General features: G+C 39.6%; 1 protein-coding gene across 1 annotated transcript in view; it reads left to right on the plus strand.

The window, feature by feature from the left end:
- PLEKHA5 (pleckstrin homology domain containing, family A member 5) overlaps window positions 1–20,259 on the plus strand; it is a 147,930-nt gene that overhangs the window by 44,963 nt on the left and 82,708 nt on the right. Inside the window, exon 9 of the mRNA XM_011975468.1 lies at window positions 1,108–1,191. Within this exon, the coding sequence (XP_011830858.1) occupies window positions 1,108–1,191 (84 nt within the window). The remainder of the gene's footprint in view (window positions 1–1,107; window positions 1,192–20,259) is intronic.

Here is a 20,259-nt window from a genome sequence, read left to right on the forward strand (position 1 = left end):
AAAAAAAAACCACTTTTTTGAGCTATCGCGCAAAGTCAGAGATGAATATCTGTAATTATCAAGAAAAACTATTAAAGTTTTCTTCCTTTTCTCCAACTGTGTATATTGAGGGTAAATTTTCTTCACATACTTCCACTTAAAGAGATTATCACAACAGATTAAATACAGAAACAGATACAAGAATCCAGCCAGACATTAAAGTTTTGCAGAACTGTAAAACAATGCCACTCTTGCCACTAAATTTTCTTTTTAAAAATATAAAGGGATCGTGAGGCCAGAGAGTTTTTGACAACCTCTAAACCAGATTTTAGAATTACTCTGTTCAGGCCGGGCACAGTGACTCTCTCCTGTAATCCTAGCACTTTGGGAGGCCGAGGTAGGCAGATTAATTGAGGCCAGGAGTTGGAGACCAGCCTGGCCAACATGGTGAAACCCCGTCTCTACTAAAAATACAAAAATTAGTCAGGTGTGGTGGCATGCGCCTGTAATCCCAGCTACTTGAGAGGCTGCGGTAGGAGAATCTCTTGAACCCGGGAGGTGGAGGTTGCAGTGAGCTGAGATCTCGCTATACACTCTAGGCTGGGCAACAGAGCAAGATTCTGCCTTATAAAAAAGAATTACTCTGCTTATCCACATCAGTATTTTTTGAGATGGAGCCTCGCTGTGTCACCCAGGCTGGAGTGCAATGACGCTATCTCAGCTCACTGCAATCTCCACCTCCCAGGTTCCAGCAATTCTCCCACGTCAGCCTTCCGAGTAGCTGGGATTATAGGCCCACGCCACCATACCTGGCTAATTTTTTTGTATTTTTAGTAGAGAAAGGACAGGGTTTCACCATGTTGGCTAGGCTGATCTCAAACCCCTGACCTCAAGTGATCTGTCCACCCTGGCCTTTCAAAGCATTGGGATTACAGGCGTGAGCCACCTCATCCAGCCCCACATTAGTATTTTATGACACAAGAAATTTTAGTCTCTATCATCTTTCATAAGCACTAATAGCAATTTTAAATGGTATTTCATAATATGAATTTAAGATTTCTCCTTGCTGACATTGACAAGAAAAAAAAAACTTTACTGCAGAATTACATTGTACCTTTACTTTCCTAGCATGTCTATGTGCCTGACAGAAGGTCAGTGCCAGCTGGCCTGACTTTACAGTCTGTTAGTCCCCAGAGCCTCCAAGGGAAAACGGTGAGTAATATCTTTATTTACCATACCATGTTTTATTTATGTGCTACACAGGAAGGTACATATCTAACATAGTTTTTAAGTTTGAATTTTCAGAGGTTCTCCCAAAGAAAAAGCATTACTGCTTTTGTGCAAGAGATGCTCATCAGAAGAATTTGGAATCATGTAGCCATTTCGGTGTTTTAGTGGATACCGTTTCCTAAGTGCCTGACTGGCCAAATAAAAGATTATATTTTGAGACTTTACAGCCGGGTGTGGTGGCTCATGCCTGTAATCCCAGTACTTTGGGAGGCCGAGGTGGGCGGATTGCTTGAGGTCAGGAGTTCGAGACCAGCCTGGCCAACATGGTGAAACCCCATCTCTACTAAAAATACAAAATTAGCTGGGCATGGTGGTGCGTGCCTGTAATCCCAGCTACTCGGGAGACTGAGGCAAGAGAATCACTTGAACCCGGGAGGTGGAGTTTGCAGGGAGCCAAGATCCGGCCATTGCACTCCAGCCTGGGCAACAAAGTGAGACTCTGTCTCAAAAAAAAAAAAAAGAAAGAAACTTTATTGTGTAAGCTAAGTGGGTTTCTTTACTTTGTTAATTCCCTTATCCTTAAAACAGAAATTGCAGTAATTCATTAGTGAACAAATCCAGCAAGCAGCTATTTGTAGTCAAACTGCCAGTGTATTAAGTTTTTCGTGTGGATTTTTAGATTAACTTCTTTAGAGCTGTTAATAAAAGAAACTGATTTGCTTATCAGCAGAAAAAGAAAGACTGTAACAAACATTCCAGCAAAGAAAGTACTTACCATTATGATTTCATTGTCAGTGTTATGTTAATTGGAAAGGTGTTATATTAGCAGGATACTTCTAGTTGAAGAGAAAAGATGACTTTTCCTCACTTCAGTTTATTTTAATGGTGTTCTTTTATCAGGGGCTCTGGCTTTATTGTCAGTAGATAGCCTCAGTTTCTGTACAGATGTGATTTTAGCACCTGTGTATATCGTTGTTCATTATTTAAAATTCCCTTTCTGCAGTAATCAAATTCATCTTACGTGTTTTGTAAAAACATTGTTTTATCTTTTATACGTTTAGATAAAAGGAAATATTTTCTTGCTTTAAACTTCCTGCAGTTTATTTGCCAAAGATTATTTAATTAAAACTAAGAACTTTAAAATGTTGGAATTTTAAAACATTAGATTGTTGACCTGACGAATAGTCATTAATCACAAAGTAAATGCTAAATAGCATACCACAAATGTTTCTCTAATTCCTTGCTCCCTCTAGTGGGTATTTAGCACAAAATTTATTTACAACCTCTCCTGCTTTCTTTGGTCAAACGTGCCTCTTTATTTGGCCTCAAAATCTAAATAAAGTTATTGGTGTCTTTCATCCTTTTGAAAATCTCTTAATCTTTTAAGATCCATAAATAATAAATCAGAGTTTCAGTATTTCTTGTGTTATCACTCTGATTTCTTGTGGTTCTTAGAATATCTATATCCCTTACCCCACCTTACCTTCTCCCTGGCAAGACCTCGAGTGTTGGAGATGATGATCATAAAACACGGACCTTTCTAGCATCATGAGGTCGCAAGATAGAATTGGCATCAGAGCAAAAGCAACTGTTCTTTTTCTCTTATGTGGTTTATTTAAATCTCACACACCAAACCTTCTTTGACCATTTAATATACAGTAAAAAACTGTTGTCTCACCTGTAGATACCTAGTTTTATCTAAGGAATCCAATAGTAACTATAGTTTACTTCTACTAACACTTTTTCTGTCTGAAGGCAATAATTTTTAATACAATTTCAGATAATGGTTAAAAATGATTTCTGTTTTTGAAAAGAATTGTAGGAAAATAAAGAGCAATAACAAACAGAACAGAAGAGAGCTAGTGCAATGTGTGGTGTAGGCAAAACAAACCAATCTCAGTAATACTTTTTAGCCTGGAATTTTTAAGACTACATTGCAGCACTCAAGTGAGGAGAGTCTCCCTGTAGCCCGCTTTCAGTTGTTAATTGTAACAAAGCTCTGAGAAATACCAATTAATATTTTATGGGCTGTAAGACTGCCAGTGCCCATACCTTACTGTATTTCTAAGAAAAGTATATTAAATTGGCCCATTAAGGAATTTCATCCACCGTTGAAAATTTGTTTTCCTTTTGGATCACAGTCACCAATCAGGAACCAAAAAAAGGTTCTCTTCTTTTCCCAGAGTGAAGGAAGGTTTATGTGCCCATGGAAACTTTCTCTTTTTCTTAAAAAATAAAACTGATCTTTTGGTCCTAAAAAATGCTATATGAAAGCACTAACAGTGACACTTCAGAATATAACTGGGAAATAATTAATAGAACCCAGATCCCAAGTTTAATAATGTGAAGATATCCAAGTTTTACATCAATTTTATTTTATTTATTTATTTTATTTATTTATTTACTTACTATTTATTTATTTATTTACTTATTTTTGAGATGGAGTCTCGCCCTGTTTCCCAGGCTGGAATGCAATGGCGTGATCTCGGCTCACTGCAACCTCCGCCTCCTGGGTTCAAGCGATTCTCCTGCCTCCCCGGTAGCTGGGATTACAGTCACACGCCACCACGCCTGGCTAATTTTTTGTATCTTTAGTAGAGACAGGGCCTCACCATGTTGGCCAGGCTGGTCTCAAACTCCTGACCTTGTGATCTCCTGCCTCGGCCTCCCAAAGTGCTGGAATTAAAGGCGTGAGTCACTGTGCCCGGCCTACATTTATTTTAATTATTTTATATACCTTCTGTTAGAAAGTTGGACATGTAGGTATTTGTACTATTGCTAGAAAAAGGTGTAATTTTTTTTAGACATCTTAGTAAAATATCTTTTAATAATTTTTAGTAGCACTTATGTACAAACCTTTATAATGGTTTTTTGACATTGTACTTTTTTGTACTTAACATTTAAATATTCTCATGAGTTCTGAGAAAATGCCTTAATATACTGTTGTTTTGCTGTATCTTTTAAAGTAACACTGTTCCTTCTATTTCTCTAGATATCTATGCATTTATGTAGGACCTATCATCATAGTGCCTAGGCACTATGTTTGATGTCAACCGTAAGAGGAAACTTGCCAAGAAATCTTGGTTTAATATCTGTCACTTAAGACAACAATTAATCTGTTTTCCACTGTTTGGATTCTTAAATTGTACTCCTTCAGCCAGAGGAGCTTACGCTGCTGCTAATAAAGCTGAGACGGCAGCAAGCCGAACTGAGTAGTATCCGGGAGCATACGTTAGCACAGCTCATGCAGCTAAAGCTTGAGGCCCACAGCCCAAAGGTCAGCTATGGAGAGATTTGTCTGTGTCGTCTGCCATCATCACTTATTTTGAACCACTCATTAGTCAATATGATCAGCATCATTAGTATTGAGCATGAGCCCATACCATCATTATAGTGACAACATTAGAATCTCCTATTAACCCTTTGAGAATCGAACTTATTTATACATGACTGAAAGAAAATGCAGGTAGGGTGCATTTCTTTTTAGCCTTCTACCCACCCGCTCACCCACTGGCTTTTGGTTTTGAGGAAGGAAATGCATACAGTACTTCATGTATGCATTAACTTCATGTTGTTATTCACTGAATACTGTGACTTCCACACCTGGTAAAACAAATATTGAGAAGTCCTATAATTTCCAGTAAAACAATGAATTGAAAATTCATTATAGCTTTAATAATACTGCCTTTTAAATGTTAAAAATTAATTTTAAAATGTCTTTTATTTTTAATGAAAGCAATGAACACATAACCATTTCTCAAAGGGTTTATAGCTCTGGTTATATAAGAAACATCTTATTGAAAGAAGTAGTACTTTATTACAGGAAATAATTGACATGTAAAAGTTCTAACAGTCAGTTTTTGCTAGAGCTATTTTAAGGAATTTTTCTGCTTAATAGTTCATTGTTCATATGCATGTCTACTTAATTTCTTACAAAACAAAATATAATTTTATAATTTAATATGTCAGCGGTACCATTTACAGGGGAGCATGTGCGTGAAAGTTGTCGTGCACTGTGATATAATAGGTTGTAGTAAATTACCTGTTTTTCTTATTCCAAAATTGACCTTTTCTTGAATTCCACATCCTCTTTCTCTGTCCCTTTTTTCTTAATTGGTGCCTACTAGAATGAAATTCTTTCACATCATCTCCAAAGGAACACCATATATTTGGATCATCAGGTGGGATTCATAGAGATTTTCTTACTTTTAATACTTAATAGAACTTCTTAAATATAATACAGTTTTTCAGGCTACTCAGCTATTTCAGTCACTTTGAATTAATAACATGACTTTTACAAGTGATAGAATATGAAATCCCTGACCAGGTGGATTCCGGAATTCCATAATAAACAGGGAGAAAGGACAGATGTGGAAGTAAAGAGGGGATACAAATGTTAGGTCAGCTGAAATTGACAGCCTAAATTCTCTAGACTTCTTTCTTCTTATCCCATTAAAACGCCTACTCCTTGAGGCTTATCTCAGCTTGGAGTTGACCTAATTAAAGGAACAGACACCAAGCTGTGAATTGTCTTGTTGGAAGGCAAGAAGGAGGGTGAATGTAGTGTGCTCTGTATTCACAAAGGGGAGTTTAAAGGTGGGTGAAGTTGACTGCATACAATGGCTCATGCCTGTAATCCCAGCACTTCGGGAGGCTGAGGCAGGCGGCTCACTGAAGGCCAGGAGTTCGAGACCAGCCTGGCCAACATGGAGAAACCCTGCCTCTACTAAAAGTACAAAAATTAGCCGGGCGTCACAGTGAATGTCTATAATCCCAGCTACTCAGCAGGCTGAGGCACAAGAATTGCTTGAACCCAGGAGGTGGAGGTTGCAGTGAGCTGAGATCGTGCACCACTGTACTCCAGCATGGGCTATAGCTCAAGACTCTGTCTTAAAGAAACAGAGAAAGAGAGAGAGGGAGGGAGGAAGGAAGATGGGTGAAGTGTGTAGTGGAGGTGATTTTTAGTTGCCTGTCCTTATTCCCTGTTTGCTGTGTACTTCCAGTGTTTGGTCTTTGCCAACGTGTATAGAGCCAGTTTTATAGGAGGCTCACGTTCCTAGCATTAACTCAGTGGTGGCACCAGGTGTGGCTGGTTGAGGTGAATGATCAAAAGGGAAAGTGGCAATGGGCCGGGCATGTTGGCTCACGCCTGTAATCCCAGCACTTTGGGAGGCTGAGGTGGGTGGATCACCTAAGGTCAGGAATTTGAGACCAGCCCAGCCAACACGGCGAAACCCTGTCTCTACTAAAAGTACAAAAATTAGCCAGGCGTGGTGGTGCGCACCTGTAATCCCCACTACTTGGAAGGCTGAGGCAGGAGAATCGCTTGAGCCCTGGAGGTGGAGGTTGCAGTGAACCAAGATCGTGCCACTGCACTCCAGCTTGGGCAACAGAGCCAGTCTCCATCTCAGAAAAAAAAAGGAAAGTGGCATTGAACAAGTAGTGACTCAGTTTTTATAAAATGCTCCATTAATATTTAATTTTAATTTGTTGGGAATGTTTTGTTATTAGACATAATTTCTTTCATTGAATGCATTTTTTATATAAATCAAGCTAAAACTTATTCTAGCTTGTTTCAAAATGTCCAGACTTGACTATTTTATCAAATAAAGAGGTTACTGTGGAAAATAAGACAAATGCTTTCATATTTATATTTGCATATTTGAAACAAAACAGTAATGTGCTACTTTAAATTAGTTGTATTTAAAGAGGGATTTTGCATTAGGATAACCCTTTGAAAGGTGTTAAATCATATTTCTTATTTTAATTTTTAAAAGTAACACACTTTTGGTAATATAAAATTTATATATTGTTCACAAAACATTTTCATCAGCATTTTGGCCATTGGAATGCTTTTAAAATGAGCATTTCATGTATCCAAATTTCAGATCTTCAATCCAGAGATTCAGGCTATTGAAATTTAACCACAGTGTATATCATGTACTTTGAAAACAGTCTAATAAAGACGTGTTAGCTAATAAAATAGAAAAATCCATCTTCCTTCAAAATTCTGCACTGCCAAAAAGCTGCTAAGATACATGGGAAATAAAAAACTCATTTGTATTTAGAGCCGCAAAAAAAATAGGTTTAAAAAACAATGATATAAACATGAATCTGAAGTTATCCGGCATCTCAGAAAATAAACCTTGTGGTTTACTGTAACTTATTACGGACCTCATTGAATCAAAGCTGGAATTGCAGAGACATAGAACTTCAGAAAATTTTAGAGAAGGACAGGTAAATATACCAAAAACACCACCATTTGCTGAGATGCTCCTCCTCAAACACTTTCCCAGATCGAAATTGTGTTTTATCCCTTTACCTAAATGACCTAGATCCTGTTGAGTCTCACGTTCCCATCACTCGTCTCGAAGAAAGCTTTGTTGAACCTTTTCTATTGCTCCATGCTGTGGTCCTACAGGTGACTTCTAAACATCCCAATGTGTTATTGATCTTCTCTATTCTCTCAACATGTCACCAAAGCTTTTCTGGTAATTTATCTGAAATAAAGTTATTCAATTTTTAAAGTTTGTGATAATGAGAAGAATTACAGAATTGTTTGAATGATATTTTGTGTTTGAAGAATATTTTGATAGCAAAAATTGGGCCATTTTTAGGTAATAATTAGACAGCATATGAAAACATGGTGGAGACTTTGCCCCAAAACTCAGATATACTTAAATATATATATCTTTAAGGTTTCCTAAAGCAAATCTCTCTTTAAATAATTTTGTTAAAAATTTATGATTTAGATAACTGCGTTTTAATAAAACTTTTCATTCAGCTCAAACATTTCCAGCTTTTAATCTTGTTACTGCCAGTAACATAACATTTTAGATGACCAGGTCTGTTGTTTTTGTAGGGATTATTGGTTCCCTGGATTTATGAATTGATTCATCAGTTTTATATAACCACAAATTCAAGAGTAGATTATAAAATCTGAAAGAGGAAAAGGCTCTGGTCACATTTTATACTATATATCATAACAAATGAACATGTGCTCATCTATTCTCACTCTAACACTTATTCTGTCTCCCCTAATAAATCATCAGAATAACGCAAGACCAGCAACAAAATGTAGTTTTCCTCCTGCCCCTTGTGAGGGATTGCAATAATCAAAAGCAAAACTGTAATTTCTTTAAATTCTGTTAATAGCTGTCACTATTCACAAAAAACATAGACCCAAAGAGTATTCTCATAGTTGCTTCAGAGGTCAACTCATTTCTGATGCTACTGGAATGTTTAATAACAAATAAAAAATAAAATTGCCTTATCTGAAAGTCTACAGATTTACATATTAACAGGCAATCCAAAAATCTTGACTTCTGGTGCCTGTAACTTCAGCAATATAATTTGATTCTCACTATCACCGTTTATGAGGATGAATCATGTATTAAAGTGGTTTTAAAATAACAATAGCTCTACTAATTACATGGTAGAATTTTCTTCGGTTTTTTGTTTTATTATGAAGTACAGTATTACAGTTTATTTATGCTTCCATAGCCCAGTTAGTGTATTATTCGAAGTCTACATTTATATAATACTAGCCCTGGTTTATTTGTCATTTTTGTGAATCTTAAGATAGCACAGGCCCAAAGTAGAACCTGTATACATACAGTAATCCCAACTATATATTTTATGTACCTCATCCATGTTCTATGTAGAGAATGAATAAATACATAATATATCAGTAACTCATTTTCTTCTCATCCAGCTTAGTTGTTGCTGAATATTGGAGACACTTTTGGTTACAGTTTAAGTGAAACTTGCCAGCTTCATCCTAAAATGCATCTACTGAATGGATTTAACATTTGTTAGCTTTTTCCATGTTTATTTTTCTGTCTAACAGTGTATAAATGGGATGGGGGGAAGCCATAAGTAAAGTGTTGCCCTTGCTGTGTACTTGCCAGGAGGTTGGAAGTAAATTTCAGATTATCAGCAGTTAAAAATGGGGTCTCCTCCCCCGGAGAATGAAGTATCCTGTTGTAGTTGTTTGAAAGTGCAATAGTGGCTGGTGTTTTTTTTATGAGGGAAAGAGAAAATTTTGAAAAAAATTTTTTTCTTATCAGAGCAGGGCAGATCAAGCATAAGCTGAGCTGTTGAGCAATCATTTTATGATTAGGAGTCCCTAAAAGGTTCCACAGAGCCAACTGTAAGTCATTTGTTTGAAACTAGAGTAACAGGTTTCCATAGGAGCTGATTGTAGCCAAACCATTTGATGATATTTGGTTGTAAGATACAGAAGGAGCACACTAATTGTTTTGGCTCCTGTACCCTACTGGTTATTAAGGATTCTTAATAGTATCCCTGATGGTTAGATTCCCAAGCCAGGCCATGAAAGACAGTATTTTACCCTGTGCTATATCTGAAGACCAGACTAACAGTATCACACACCGTAACCACAATGAAGAAAATATCTCTCTTAAAAATGTATTCAGTGGCTGGGCACGGTGGCTCACACCTGTAATCCCAGCACTTTGGAAGGCCAAGGCAGGTGTATCACCTGAGGGCAGGAGTTCGAGACCAGCCTGGCCAACATATAGTGAAACCTCATCTCTACTAAAAATATGAAAATTAGCCAGGCATGGTGGTGGTCACCTGTAATCTCAGCTACTCAGGAGGCTGAGACAGGAGAATCACTCGAACCCGGGAGGTGGAGGCAGAGGTTGCAGTGAACCAAGATCACGCCACTGCACTACAGCCTGGGTGACAGAGTGAGAGTCAGTCTCAAAAAAAAAAAAAAAAATTCAGTGTGGCCAGGCACCGTGGCTCACGCCTGTAATCCCAAGACTTTGGGAGGCCAAGGTGGGTGGATCACCTGAGTTCAGGACTCCAAGACCAGCTTGGGACAACATGGTGAAACCCCATCTCTACTAAAAATACAAAAATTATCCAGGCCTGATGGTGTGTCCCTGTAATCCCAGCTACTTGGGAGGCTGAGGAACGAGAATCACTTGAACTGGGGAGGCAGCGGTTGCAGTAAGCCAAGATCATGCCCTGCACCCCAGCCTGGGTAATAGAGCAAGACTCTATCTCAAAAAAAAAAAAATATATATATTCAATGTGCGAACCTCAGATCTTAGGCACATGTATGCCTTCTCTGGCAGATCTAACATTGGGAGTGGGGTCTTGAAGTTTCTCAGTCTTGTCACTTAGTAGACCTACACTAGTTTCCAGTTCTTGGCTCCCATAGCCTAGACCAGGACTGGTTGGGTTGAGCAAAAGAATGAAATTAGGCATTTAGAAACTAGACCAGGCACTGAAGAGAGGAAGCAGGCAAAAATTCTCCATGAATGAAGAGGTAGCACTTTTTTGATCCAGACATGAAAGCAGTATTAATAGGAATGGGGAAGTTAGAACATATTTCCCTCCATTTTCCTCACCTGTATTTTAGCTTTTCCTTCCATTTGTTTCTTACTCTTTTTCTTTCTAACATTCCCTACTAGTGTTTGAAGAGCGGTTGTGAGGGAACTCAAATGATATTCCCCTTTTCCTTTTCCCTAATAACTTCCCTGCCAGGTTTTCAAGTAGGCAATGATAACAGAAGGTGAGATATTAGGAACTGTGACTACAAGGTATGTAGGTGGAGATGCGCAGAAGGATCCAGAGACTTAGAGCAATGCTTCACATGCCTTTGGTAAGCATGCTCCCTACTGTAGGTAAACCAAACATGTACGAACCCCCCCAGAATCCTGATATACTACTGCAGTAACCAGCCTCTCCTTTTAATATCAGATAACTAAAGGACCTTATCCTCAAAGTCATGGAAAAGCAGGAAGTTTTTCATGACAAATCAGTTTGCCATAGTACAGTTAAAAAAAAAATGCAGTTCAAGCATACTTATGTATTCTTTTTTGCATGAACATGTTAAAGGTTTACCAGAGTCAATAGCTAAATCCTTCTTTATAATTTATCAGTACTTTTTTTTTCTTGAGAATGAAAAACATTTCATGTTTATTCAGAGATCCAGTAGACTGGGGGTAGATTGTCAACAGAGTCAACACCTATGTATGTGTCCTTTTTTCAGTACATTTTTAAAAAACCAATTATCAATTTCTTGTGAGGAGAGTAAGAAAATCATTTTTGGGCCGGGCACAGTGGCTTACAAATGTCATCCCAGCACTTTGGGAGGCCAAGGTGGGTGGATCACCTGAGGTCACGAGTTTGAGATAGCCTGGCCAACATGGTGAAATCCCGTCTCTACTAAAAATGCAAAAAGTTAGCTGGGCGTAGTGGTGCATACCACCCGCTACTCGGCAGGCTGAGGCAGGAGAATTGCTTGAACCCGGGAGGCAGAGCTTGCAGTGAACCAAGATCTCACCACTGCACTCTAGCCTAGGCAACAGAGGGAGACTCCATCTCCAAAAAAAGAAGAGGTGCAGGAGGGACAGAGATAAAACTCAGAAAATTCTTTAGCAGGATATGAAATAATAATAATGGCAGAACTCTAAGACTAAATGGATAATGGATTAGATTAGAATTTAATATGTGTCTCTTAAATTGGCCTATCTAGTCCTCTTACATTATTATCATGGGTCTGTTCTTAGCAGTTGTCTGTCCCATTTTTTTTTTTTTTTTTTTTTTTACCTGTCGCAGTGTTAAGTGGGAAGGAGTTCCGTCTCTGGATCTCAGCTCACTGCAGAAGTCGTCTTCATCTATTCATCATTTTACTAGTTGTCACTGTGTGAGCTTCGTCCCTAGCTGTTTCATCCCTAGTTGTTGCTTTCTAGTGGTCTTTTGTAAGAGTATAGAAGCATTCCTTCTTTGATAATGTTAAATTTGTAAGTTTCAGGTGACATGTGAAACCTTTTTTAAGATTTTTCTCAATGTTTTGAAAAGCTATTAGCCAGGATCATAGTGTAATAAGACATAACGTTTTTCCTTTAAAAAAATTAATTGCGTGTGTAGAGTTAAGAAGCTGTTGTACATTTATGATTTAATAAAATAATTCTAAAGGGAAAAAAAAGAAATTTCTGCCTTCAGCGCATCTTCAGTGTACCCAAAACAAAGCTTGTCATCTTTTTTTTTTTTTTTTTTTTTTTTTTTGTCTCACTCTGTTTCCCAGGCTGGAGTGCACTGGCACAATCTCAGCTCACTGCATCCTTCACCTCCCGGGTTCAAGCGATTCTCCTGCCTCAGCCTCCCGACTAGCTGTTATTACAGGCACCCACCACCATGCCCGGCTAATTTTTATATTTTTAGTAGAGATGGAGTTTCACCATGTTGGCCAGGCTGGGTCTCAAACTCCTGCCCTCAGGTGATCCACCCGCCTCGGCCTCCCAAAGTGCTGGGATTACAGGTGTGAGCCACCGCGCCTGGCCCAAAACTTGTCATCTTTATCCCTCAAGTCCCTGACCAAAAAGCTAATGCAAAAAAAAAAATTATAATACACTAAAATGGTTCAGAATATCAGTTAGATTAACTTTGGTCATATCACAAACATTTATTGAATACATCCTCCTTCAGAAGGAACTCACTGGACTTTGAGAGCCATCAGCACTCATGCTTTACTGTTTGCTTAGACCTGGAACTTAAGGCTGGCACCTTAAAACCCCCAACGGAAAAGAGGATAACACATAGAGAAGGTGAGGCCGAGTCTCCTCTACAGGCTGTGGCTGGGACTGCCTGACACCAGCCTTTCACAGTCTGACCGACTGATCAACAAGAAGAAAAACAAGTGGCAGGCTACCTGGAAGGACCTAAGGTGTGACCAGCCTCCTTGGCAGCCTGCCTGCCGCTCCATCACTGTCAGGGTGGAGATTTTTCATATTTGTGAAAAAGGCAGAATTAAGTCAGACAAGTGCCTAGAGTTGTATTATGTTCTCCTAAAATCTTGTCTGCCCAATATCAGCATGTATTAAAGTTAAACTGATAACTTTAAACTGGAATTAAAAGTACTTTAAAAACAGTTTCACTGAAAATGGAAAAATCATGAGATTCTGTAGTACTATCTGAACAGATTTTTTTTAGCTGATTACAAGTTGGCATGGCGTTTGCTCAGGAGAACAAATGCTACCATAACGCCTTATGTATGCGAGATCCCTTATTACCATTTAGTCAGCAAATCTTGGCAGTGCTTCTCCTGAATCTTTAGTCAGCAAATCTCTGTAATGCTTCTCCTGAATCTTTGCATGCACATGGCAATATTCGTGGTCTCACATCTAGATTTCATTGTGTATCCCATTTTATTTTATAATAGTCTTGGATATTCCTCATCTTAATTTCCCTGGCTTTAGATAATAAGTTCCTTAACTGTAAGCCTCCACTCTCACATTTGTAACAGAGTAGTAATGTGAACCTATAAGGGTTGTTGCGGATTAATTGAGGTAATATCTGTAAACTTCTTAACACAGTAAGAGGAACTAGTAAGCCCTCAGTGAATGGGAAGTCTGTGACTGCTGAAATTGAAATTAGGTCCAGTTGCTCTTCCTAAAGCTCCTGCCACGTTATGTCTTTTAGCCAACTCAGGAAATTGTTTTACAAACTCCTTTTGCCCTACAATAAAAGTCTCTTTTTGTCATTTAAGCCTTCAGTCTTCCACCACCATGCCATGACTTGTGAAATAATTCCTCCCCCATAAACCCGTTTCTCCAGCCAGTGACTCACCATTTCTCAGATGCTTCCAAAGCACTCCCTTCTCTGCATGGTGTACCTGTGTAGTGCCTGTTCAACCTTATTCTGTATCACTTTACAGTTCACAAAGCACCATCCTATACAACATCCCACTTGTTTCACATACGCAGGCTCTGCAGCATATCCCCATTTAATCAGATTCCATGACTTGCCCAAAATCATAAGCTAGGATGAAAACCTTGTATTAATGGATTTTCTTTCATCTTTTAAAAATTCTATTTTAACTTCCTTCAAAATTGATGGGTCATTCTGTTCTTAGAGTTTCAGGCTGCTGTCTTTGTTACCTGAGGAATATCAGCTTCTGGCCATGGCTCTAACAAGACAGCAAAGTGAAAACAAAATTTCCCTACCTATTCTAAAATGCATAGTAGTTATACAGTTCTATTTTTATTTACAAAATATTATAAATATTATTTTACAATTACAGTATTACAAAAGTAGCTCATTATATCAGGCTTTGCTTCTGTCTTAATTTTACAGTAGATTTTGCCTCTATCTTAATTTCATGTACATTTTTCAGCAAGTGTATTCATTCTGCAAAGATGTATGGAACTCAGTGTAAGGCATGACGCTAGTGCCTACAAGTTAGAATTCTTGTTCAAAACCTGGAAGGAAATAAGGTTGAGTATAAATACCAAAAACATTTCTAAAATTGACCTAAAGGTATCATTATGTTGTTGAAATATAAGCTGATAAATCTTTGAATTAATGGTAGGAATTTAGCTACTCAGTGCCATTTGTAACCTCGTAAGAACACAGTTAACCATTAATAAAATCCAGATCCTTGTGTCTAGAAGTTATTTTAACTTTGATTTAAAATTTGGTTGGGTGTGGTGGCTCACACCTGTAATCCTAGCACTTTGGGAGGCCAAGGCTGGTGGATCACCTGAGGTTGAGAGTTAAAGATCAGCCTGACCAACATAGAGAAACCCCATCCCTACTAAAAAAAAAAAATACAAAATTAGCCTGGCGTGGTGGTACATACCTGTAATCCCAGCTACTCAGGAGCCTAAGGCAGGAGAATCTCTTGAACCCAGGAGGCGGAGGTTGTGGTGAGCCAAGATTGTGCCGTTGCACTCCAGCCTGGGCAACAAAAGTGAAACTCCGTCTCAAAAATATAAAGTAAAATTCATATATTTTAGAGTAGATTTATCCATGGCAAGAACAAGTACCTTTTTGACTAACAGATGGAAGATTTTCACTTCAGGAATTTCTTTTGCTTAAAAATGGTAGATTTTAGTGTATCCTTAAAATACTTGAAAGAAGAAAATGTGACAATTTCAAACCTTATGTTCGCAGTAAAAGATTTTTTTAATTGATCTTGAGTTCTTTTAATATTTCCTGTTTCCTGTGGGTGCCAGGAATAAACATAGTAGTAGCCTTGCTTGAAATTAAAAGAACAGTGATTAGGAAAAGGCCATTAAACAAGGAAAATATATTAAGCTACTGAAGTAAAAAAAAAATCAGATCTGTAAAATTTATCCATTGCCGAACATAAGTAAATTATTTGGAATGGCACTAGCCCAGGCCTTCAAAGTCTGCTTTCAAATATACCACAGGTACATAATCTATCTTCCTTGAAGAAAAGGGGAAATATTATAAAGTCTAGCTATATCTTTAAAAATATTATTGATTCTTAGGACTATATAACAATAGTAATGTTTTCAGATTTTACTTATAGGAAAAACATATAGATAATTTATTCAAATTACTTTAAAACTTCTGAAGTAATCTCAATAACCCCTTCAGTTATAAAGAGACTTATTTACATTCTTCTATTACTCAAGTCACTTCACATTTCCCTGCTTCCTGTTAAACAAAGAGTGATTTCAATGGGTAGCATACCGTTCAATCAGGATCTTGGACTTTCAGATGTGCCTGGAGAGAGAGTGGAAGGCAAATTTACATTGTTATTATCTAAATGACCTATTTATAAAGACCCCCGCATTCCCTAAAGCCTCACCCTGGGCATGTCAAATTCTTTAGCTTTTTAGTTTTGCTGCACATCTTAAGAGTTTATTGATGTACACACAGGAGGACATTCTTGAGAAAATGGAGTATTCTGTGATTACTCTATGGGGCTTTTTGCTTTTGTTAAGACAGATTCCCAACTTAAAAAATCTTTTCCAAAAAAGTCATTAAGAACTCAGGAAAAAGTCCCTCTTCCACTTAAATGGAAAATGACAGCAAGAGATGGGTCTTCTTCTTAGTTAACAGTGAAGGACAGAAGCTCTGCTCTGTATCCACCCAGACTGTTCAAGATAAAGGAACTATTAGCACAGAATTCAGACTCAAGTAAACTAAGTTACAAGACAGCTTGAGCAAAGGTTTCCCCATCTGCAAATGAGTTGGAGATCATGGGTGAAATCATACTTACTTCACTGGTGCTCTGTCGCCCAGGCTGGAGTACAGTGGCACGATCTTGGCTCACTGCAGTGTCTACCTCCTGGGTTCAAGTGCTTCTCCTGACTCAGCCTCCTGAGTAGCTAGGATTACAGGCGCCCACCACCACACCCAGCTAATTTTGGTAGTTTTTAGTAGAGACGGGGTTTCACCATGCTAGCCAGGCTGGTCTTGAACTCCTGACCTCGAGTGATCCTCCCACCTTGGCCTCCCAAAGTGCTGTGATTATAGATGTAAGCCCCCGCCCCCAGCCTACTGGTCTAGAATTTTTAGACCTGGTATCTAATATGATAACCACTAGCCATGTGGCTATTTAAATTTGTAATTACATATATATAAAAGTAAAAACATTTCCTCAGTCACGCTAGCCCCATTTCAAGTAGTCAATATTGAACTACACAGATATGGAACATTTCCAACATCACAGAAAGTTCTGTTGGACAGCACTGTTCTAGATGAATTTTTTTTTTTTTTTTTTTTTTTTTTTTTTTTTTTTTGAGACGGAGTCTTGCTCTGTTGCCCAGACTGGAATGCAGCAGCACAATCTCAGCTTACTGCAACCTCCATTTCCCGGGTTCAACTGATTCTCCTCTCTCAACCTCCTGTGTAACTGGGACTACAGGCGCATGCCACCGCGCCCAGCTGATTTTGGTATTTTTAGTAGAGATGGAGTTTCACCATGTTGACCAGGCTGGTCTCAAACTCCTGACCTCAGGTGATCCACCCACCTCAGCCTCCCAAAGTGCTGGAATTACAGACATGAGCCACACACTCGACCTCTAGATTATTTATTATATAAACTTTTAAGAGAGCAATTAAGTTACTGCTTAATCACTTGTTGTATTTAAAGGGAGTATGGAGAATTAATTTTTTCTAAGGATGAATTATATGAATGACCATCTTGGCTCTGCTCACAACTCATCTTTTTCCCCCCTCCCCAAATGATTCAGGGGCATTTTACCTCATGAGTTAGAATATCCTATTTTTTCTGCCTTCAGAGCTGGTCTAATTTCTCCAGAGATAGATTTGAAACAGACATTTAAAAGCTACTAAAGTAGCTGGCACAATGACGCAAGGCTGTGTAGTCCCAGCTACCAAGTAGACTGAGGCAAAAAGATCACTTGAGTCCAGGAGTTGTGGGCTTTTGTGCACTATGCTGATCAGGTGTCCACACTAAGTCCAGCATCAGAATGGCAACCTCCTGGGAATGGGGGACCACTAGGCTGCCTGAGGAGTGGTGAGCCAGCCCAGAGGGGGATGCAGCAGGTCAGAACGTCCGTGCTGATCAGTAGTGGGATCACATCTGGGAATAAGCACTGCACTCAAGCCTGGGCAACATAGTGAGACCCCATTTCTTTCTTTCTTTCTTTCTTAGTATCCTTTCTTTGAGCTTTTTTTTTTTTTTTTTTTTTTTTTTTGACACAGGGTCTGGCTTTGTCACCCAGGCTGGAGTGCAGTGGCAATCATGGCTCACTGCAGCCTCAACCTCCTGGTTTGAAGCGATCCTTATGCCTCAGCCTCCCAAGTAACTGGGACCACAGGCCTGCACCACCATGCCCAGCTAATTTTTTGTAGAGAGGGAGTTTCACCATGTTGCCCATGCTGGTCTCGAACTCCTGGCCTCAAGTGAGTACTCCTAACTCGGCCTCCCAAAGTACTGGTACTATAGGCGTGAGCCACCGCACATGGCCGAGACCCCATCTCTTAAGAAAAAGAATTACTAGGTGGGCACGGTGGCTCACACCTGTAATCCCAACACTTTGGGAAGCCTGAGGTCAGGCGTTCAAGACCAGCCTGGCCAACATGGTGAAACCCTGTCTCTACTAAAAATTCAAAAATTAGCCAGGCGTGGTGGTGAGCACCTGTAATCCCAGCTACTCATGAGGCTGAGGCAAGAGAATTGTTTGAACCCGGGAGGTGGAGGTTGCAGTAAGCTGACATTGCGCCATTGCACACCAGCTTTTAAAAAGGGATTAAAAATCTCTTAATGCTGTATCTTATACATAGACAACAAGAAAATATTATAATCTAGATCCAATACTTGTGTTTACTTAGTTTGAAGTTTTTTGTCTTTGATAGTTGTGCAGTTACCTTGATCAATGTCTGGTATCAACTTATCTGGACCTTGAGAAATTCTTTGGCAGTCATGTTTACTTGAATTGGTGCCAGGATAGGACCGTGGTTCACAAGTCAGACTTCTCAGAACTGACAGTGAATCTTCAGAAAGACAAAAACAAAGTACAGTACTCAAGGCTGTCTTTCCCCCAGTCCCCAGTAAGAATGGCCAGGGCCCAGACCTGTGCAGGTTTTAAATCTCCATAGGTAGGTTTTTGGGGTGGCTTTTTTTTTTCTTTTGCCAGATATGAGAACTACACCAAATAAAGGAGAAAAGTCAACTGGGTGTGATGGCTCATGCCTGTAATCCTAGCACTTTGGGAGGCCAAGACGGGTGGATGCCTTGAGTCCAGGAGTTCGAGACTAGCCTGGCCAACATGGCGAAACCTGTTCTCTCTCTCTCTCTCTCTCTCTTTTTTTTTTTTTAATTCTTTAGTTAGAAATGGAAAAAAGAAAGAAGTCTAGTTTTTCTGAAACAAGCACTGTGTTGGTGCTAACTTTCTTCATGTGTGGAACACATAGAAAGTGATGTTTGTACAGCACCTTGAAACAAGCAGGAGGTGATGCCAAGAGCCTTAGCCCTGCAGGGACCCTACTAGGCCTTCTGAAGCTGACCTTGTAACCCATTTCCAGCCCATGGGTGTCAATTGGGAAATTCCGCACAAGATCCTAGCAGGTGCAGTTACATATAATTCAATTGAATAAATGGTTTTTGATGATGAGATTTTAAAATGAAGTTATTCAGTAGGCAGGGCATGGTGACTCACACCTGTAATCCCAGCACTTTGGGAGGCCAAGGCGGGCAGATCACAGGGTCAGGAGTTCAAGACCAACCTGACCAACATGGTGAAACCCCGTCTCTACTAAAAGTACAAAAATTGCCCTGATGGGATGATGAGCGCCTGTAATCCCAGCTACTCAGGAGGCTGAGGCAGGAGAATCACTTGAACCTGGGAGGCAGAGGTTATAGTGAGCCAAGATGGCGCGCTGCACTCCAGCCTGGGTGACAGAGCGAGACTCTGTCTCAAAAAAAAAAAAAGCCCAGCGCAGTGGCTGAGGCCTGTAATCCCAGCACTCTGGGAGGCCAAGGCGGGTGGGTCACCTGAGGTCGAGAGTTTGAGAGCAGCCTGACCACCGTGGAGAAACCCATCTCTACTAACAATACAAAAAATTAGCTGGGCTTTGTGGCACATGCCTGTAGTCCCAGCTACTCGGGAGGCTGAGACAGGAGAATCGCTTGAACCTGGGAGTCTGAGGTTGCAGTGAGCCGAGATCTCGCCATTGTCTCCAGCCTGGGCAACAACAGCGAAACTCCGTCTTAAAAAAGAAAAGAAAGAAAGAAAGAAAATCAACCTATTTGAAGACTGGGCGCTGTGGCTCTACTAAAAATACAAAAAATTAGCTGGGCGTGGTGGCGGGTGCCTGTAATCCCAGCTCCTCGGGAGGCTGAGGCAGGAGAAGCACTTGAACCCAGTAGGCGGAGGTTGCAGTGAGCTGAGATCGCCCTATTGCACTCCAGCCCGGGCGACAGTCCCAGTCTCCGTCTAAAAAAATAAATCAAGTTATTCATATTTGCCCAACAGACCTCAAAACTGTTAAAGAGGCCAGGATTAAGTATCAGATTTTCTAGATAGTTTTTCTAAACATTTGGACTTAGACATTCCCAGTAAAAATATGTTTTGTTGTGAACAAAAATACACTGGCATTATTACCTAAGTGTATTTCCAAGATGTTGCCACGTATGTTTTCTTATTTACAGCTAGAGTTAATTACGAAAACTGTGGGGTTGGAGGCGAGGTGGAGGCGGCCGTTTGTTTTCTCGTGGTCTCCCGCTAGCGTGCTCGCTTCCCCTCCCCCGCGGCGTCTGGCTGGGTGGAGAAACGGTGGCGGTGGCAGCTG

The sequence above is a fragment of the Mandrillus leucophaeus genome, unplaced genomic scaffold (genome assembly GCF_000951045.1).
Source record: "Mandrillus leucophaeus isolate KB7577 unplaced genomic scaffold, Mleu.le_1.0 Scaffold156, whole genome shotgun sequence".
Taxonomy (NCBI): Eukaryota; Metazoa; Chordata; class Mammalia; order Primates; family Cercopithecidae; genus Mandrillus; species Mandrillus leucophaeus.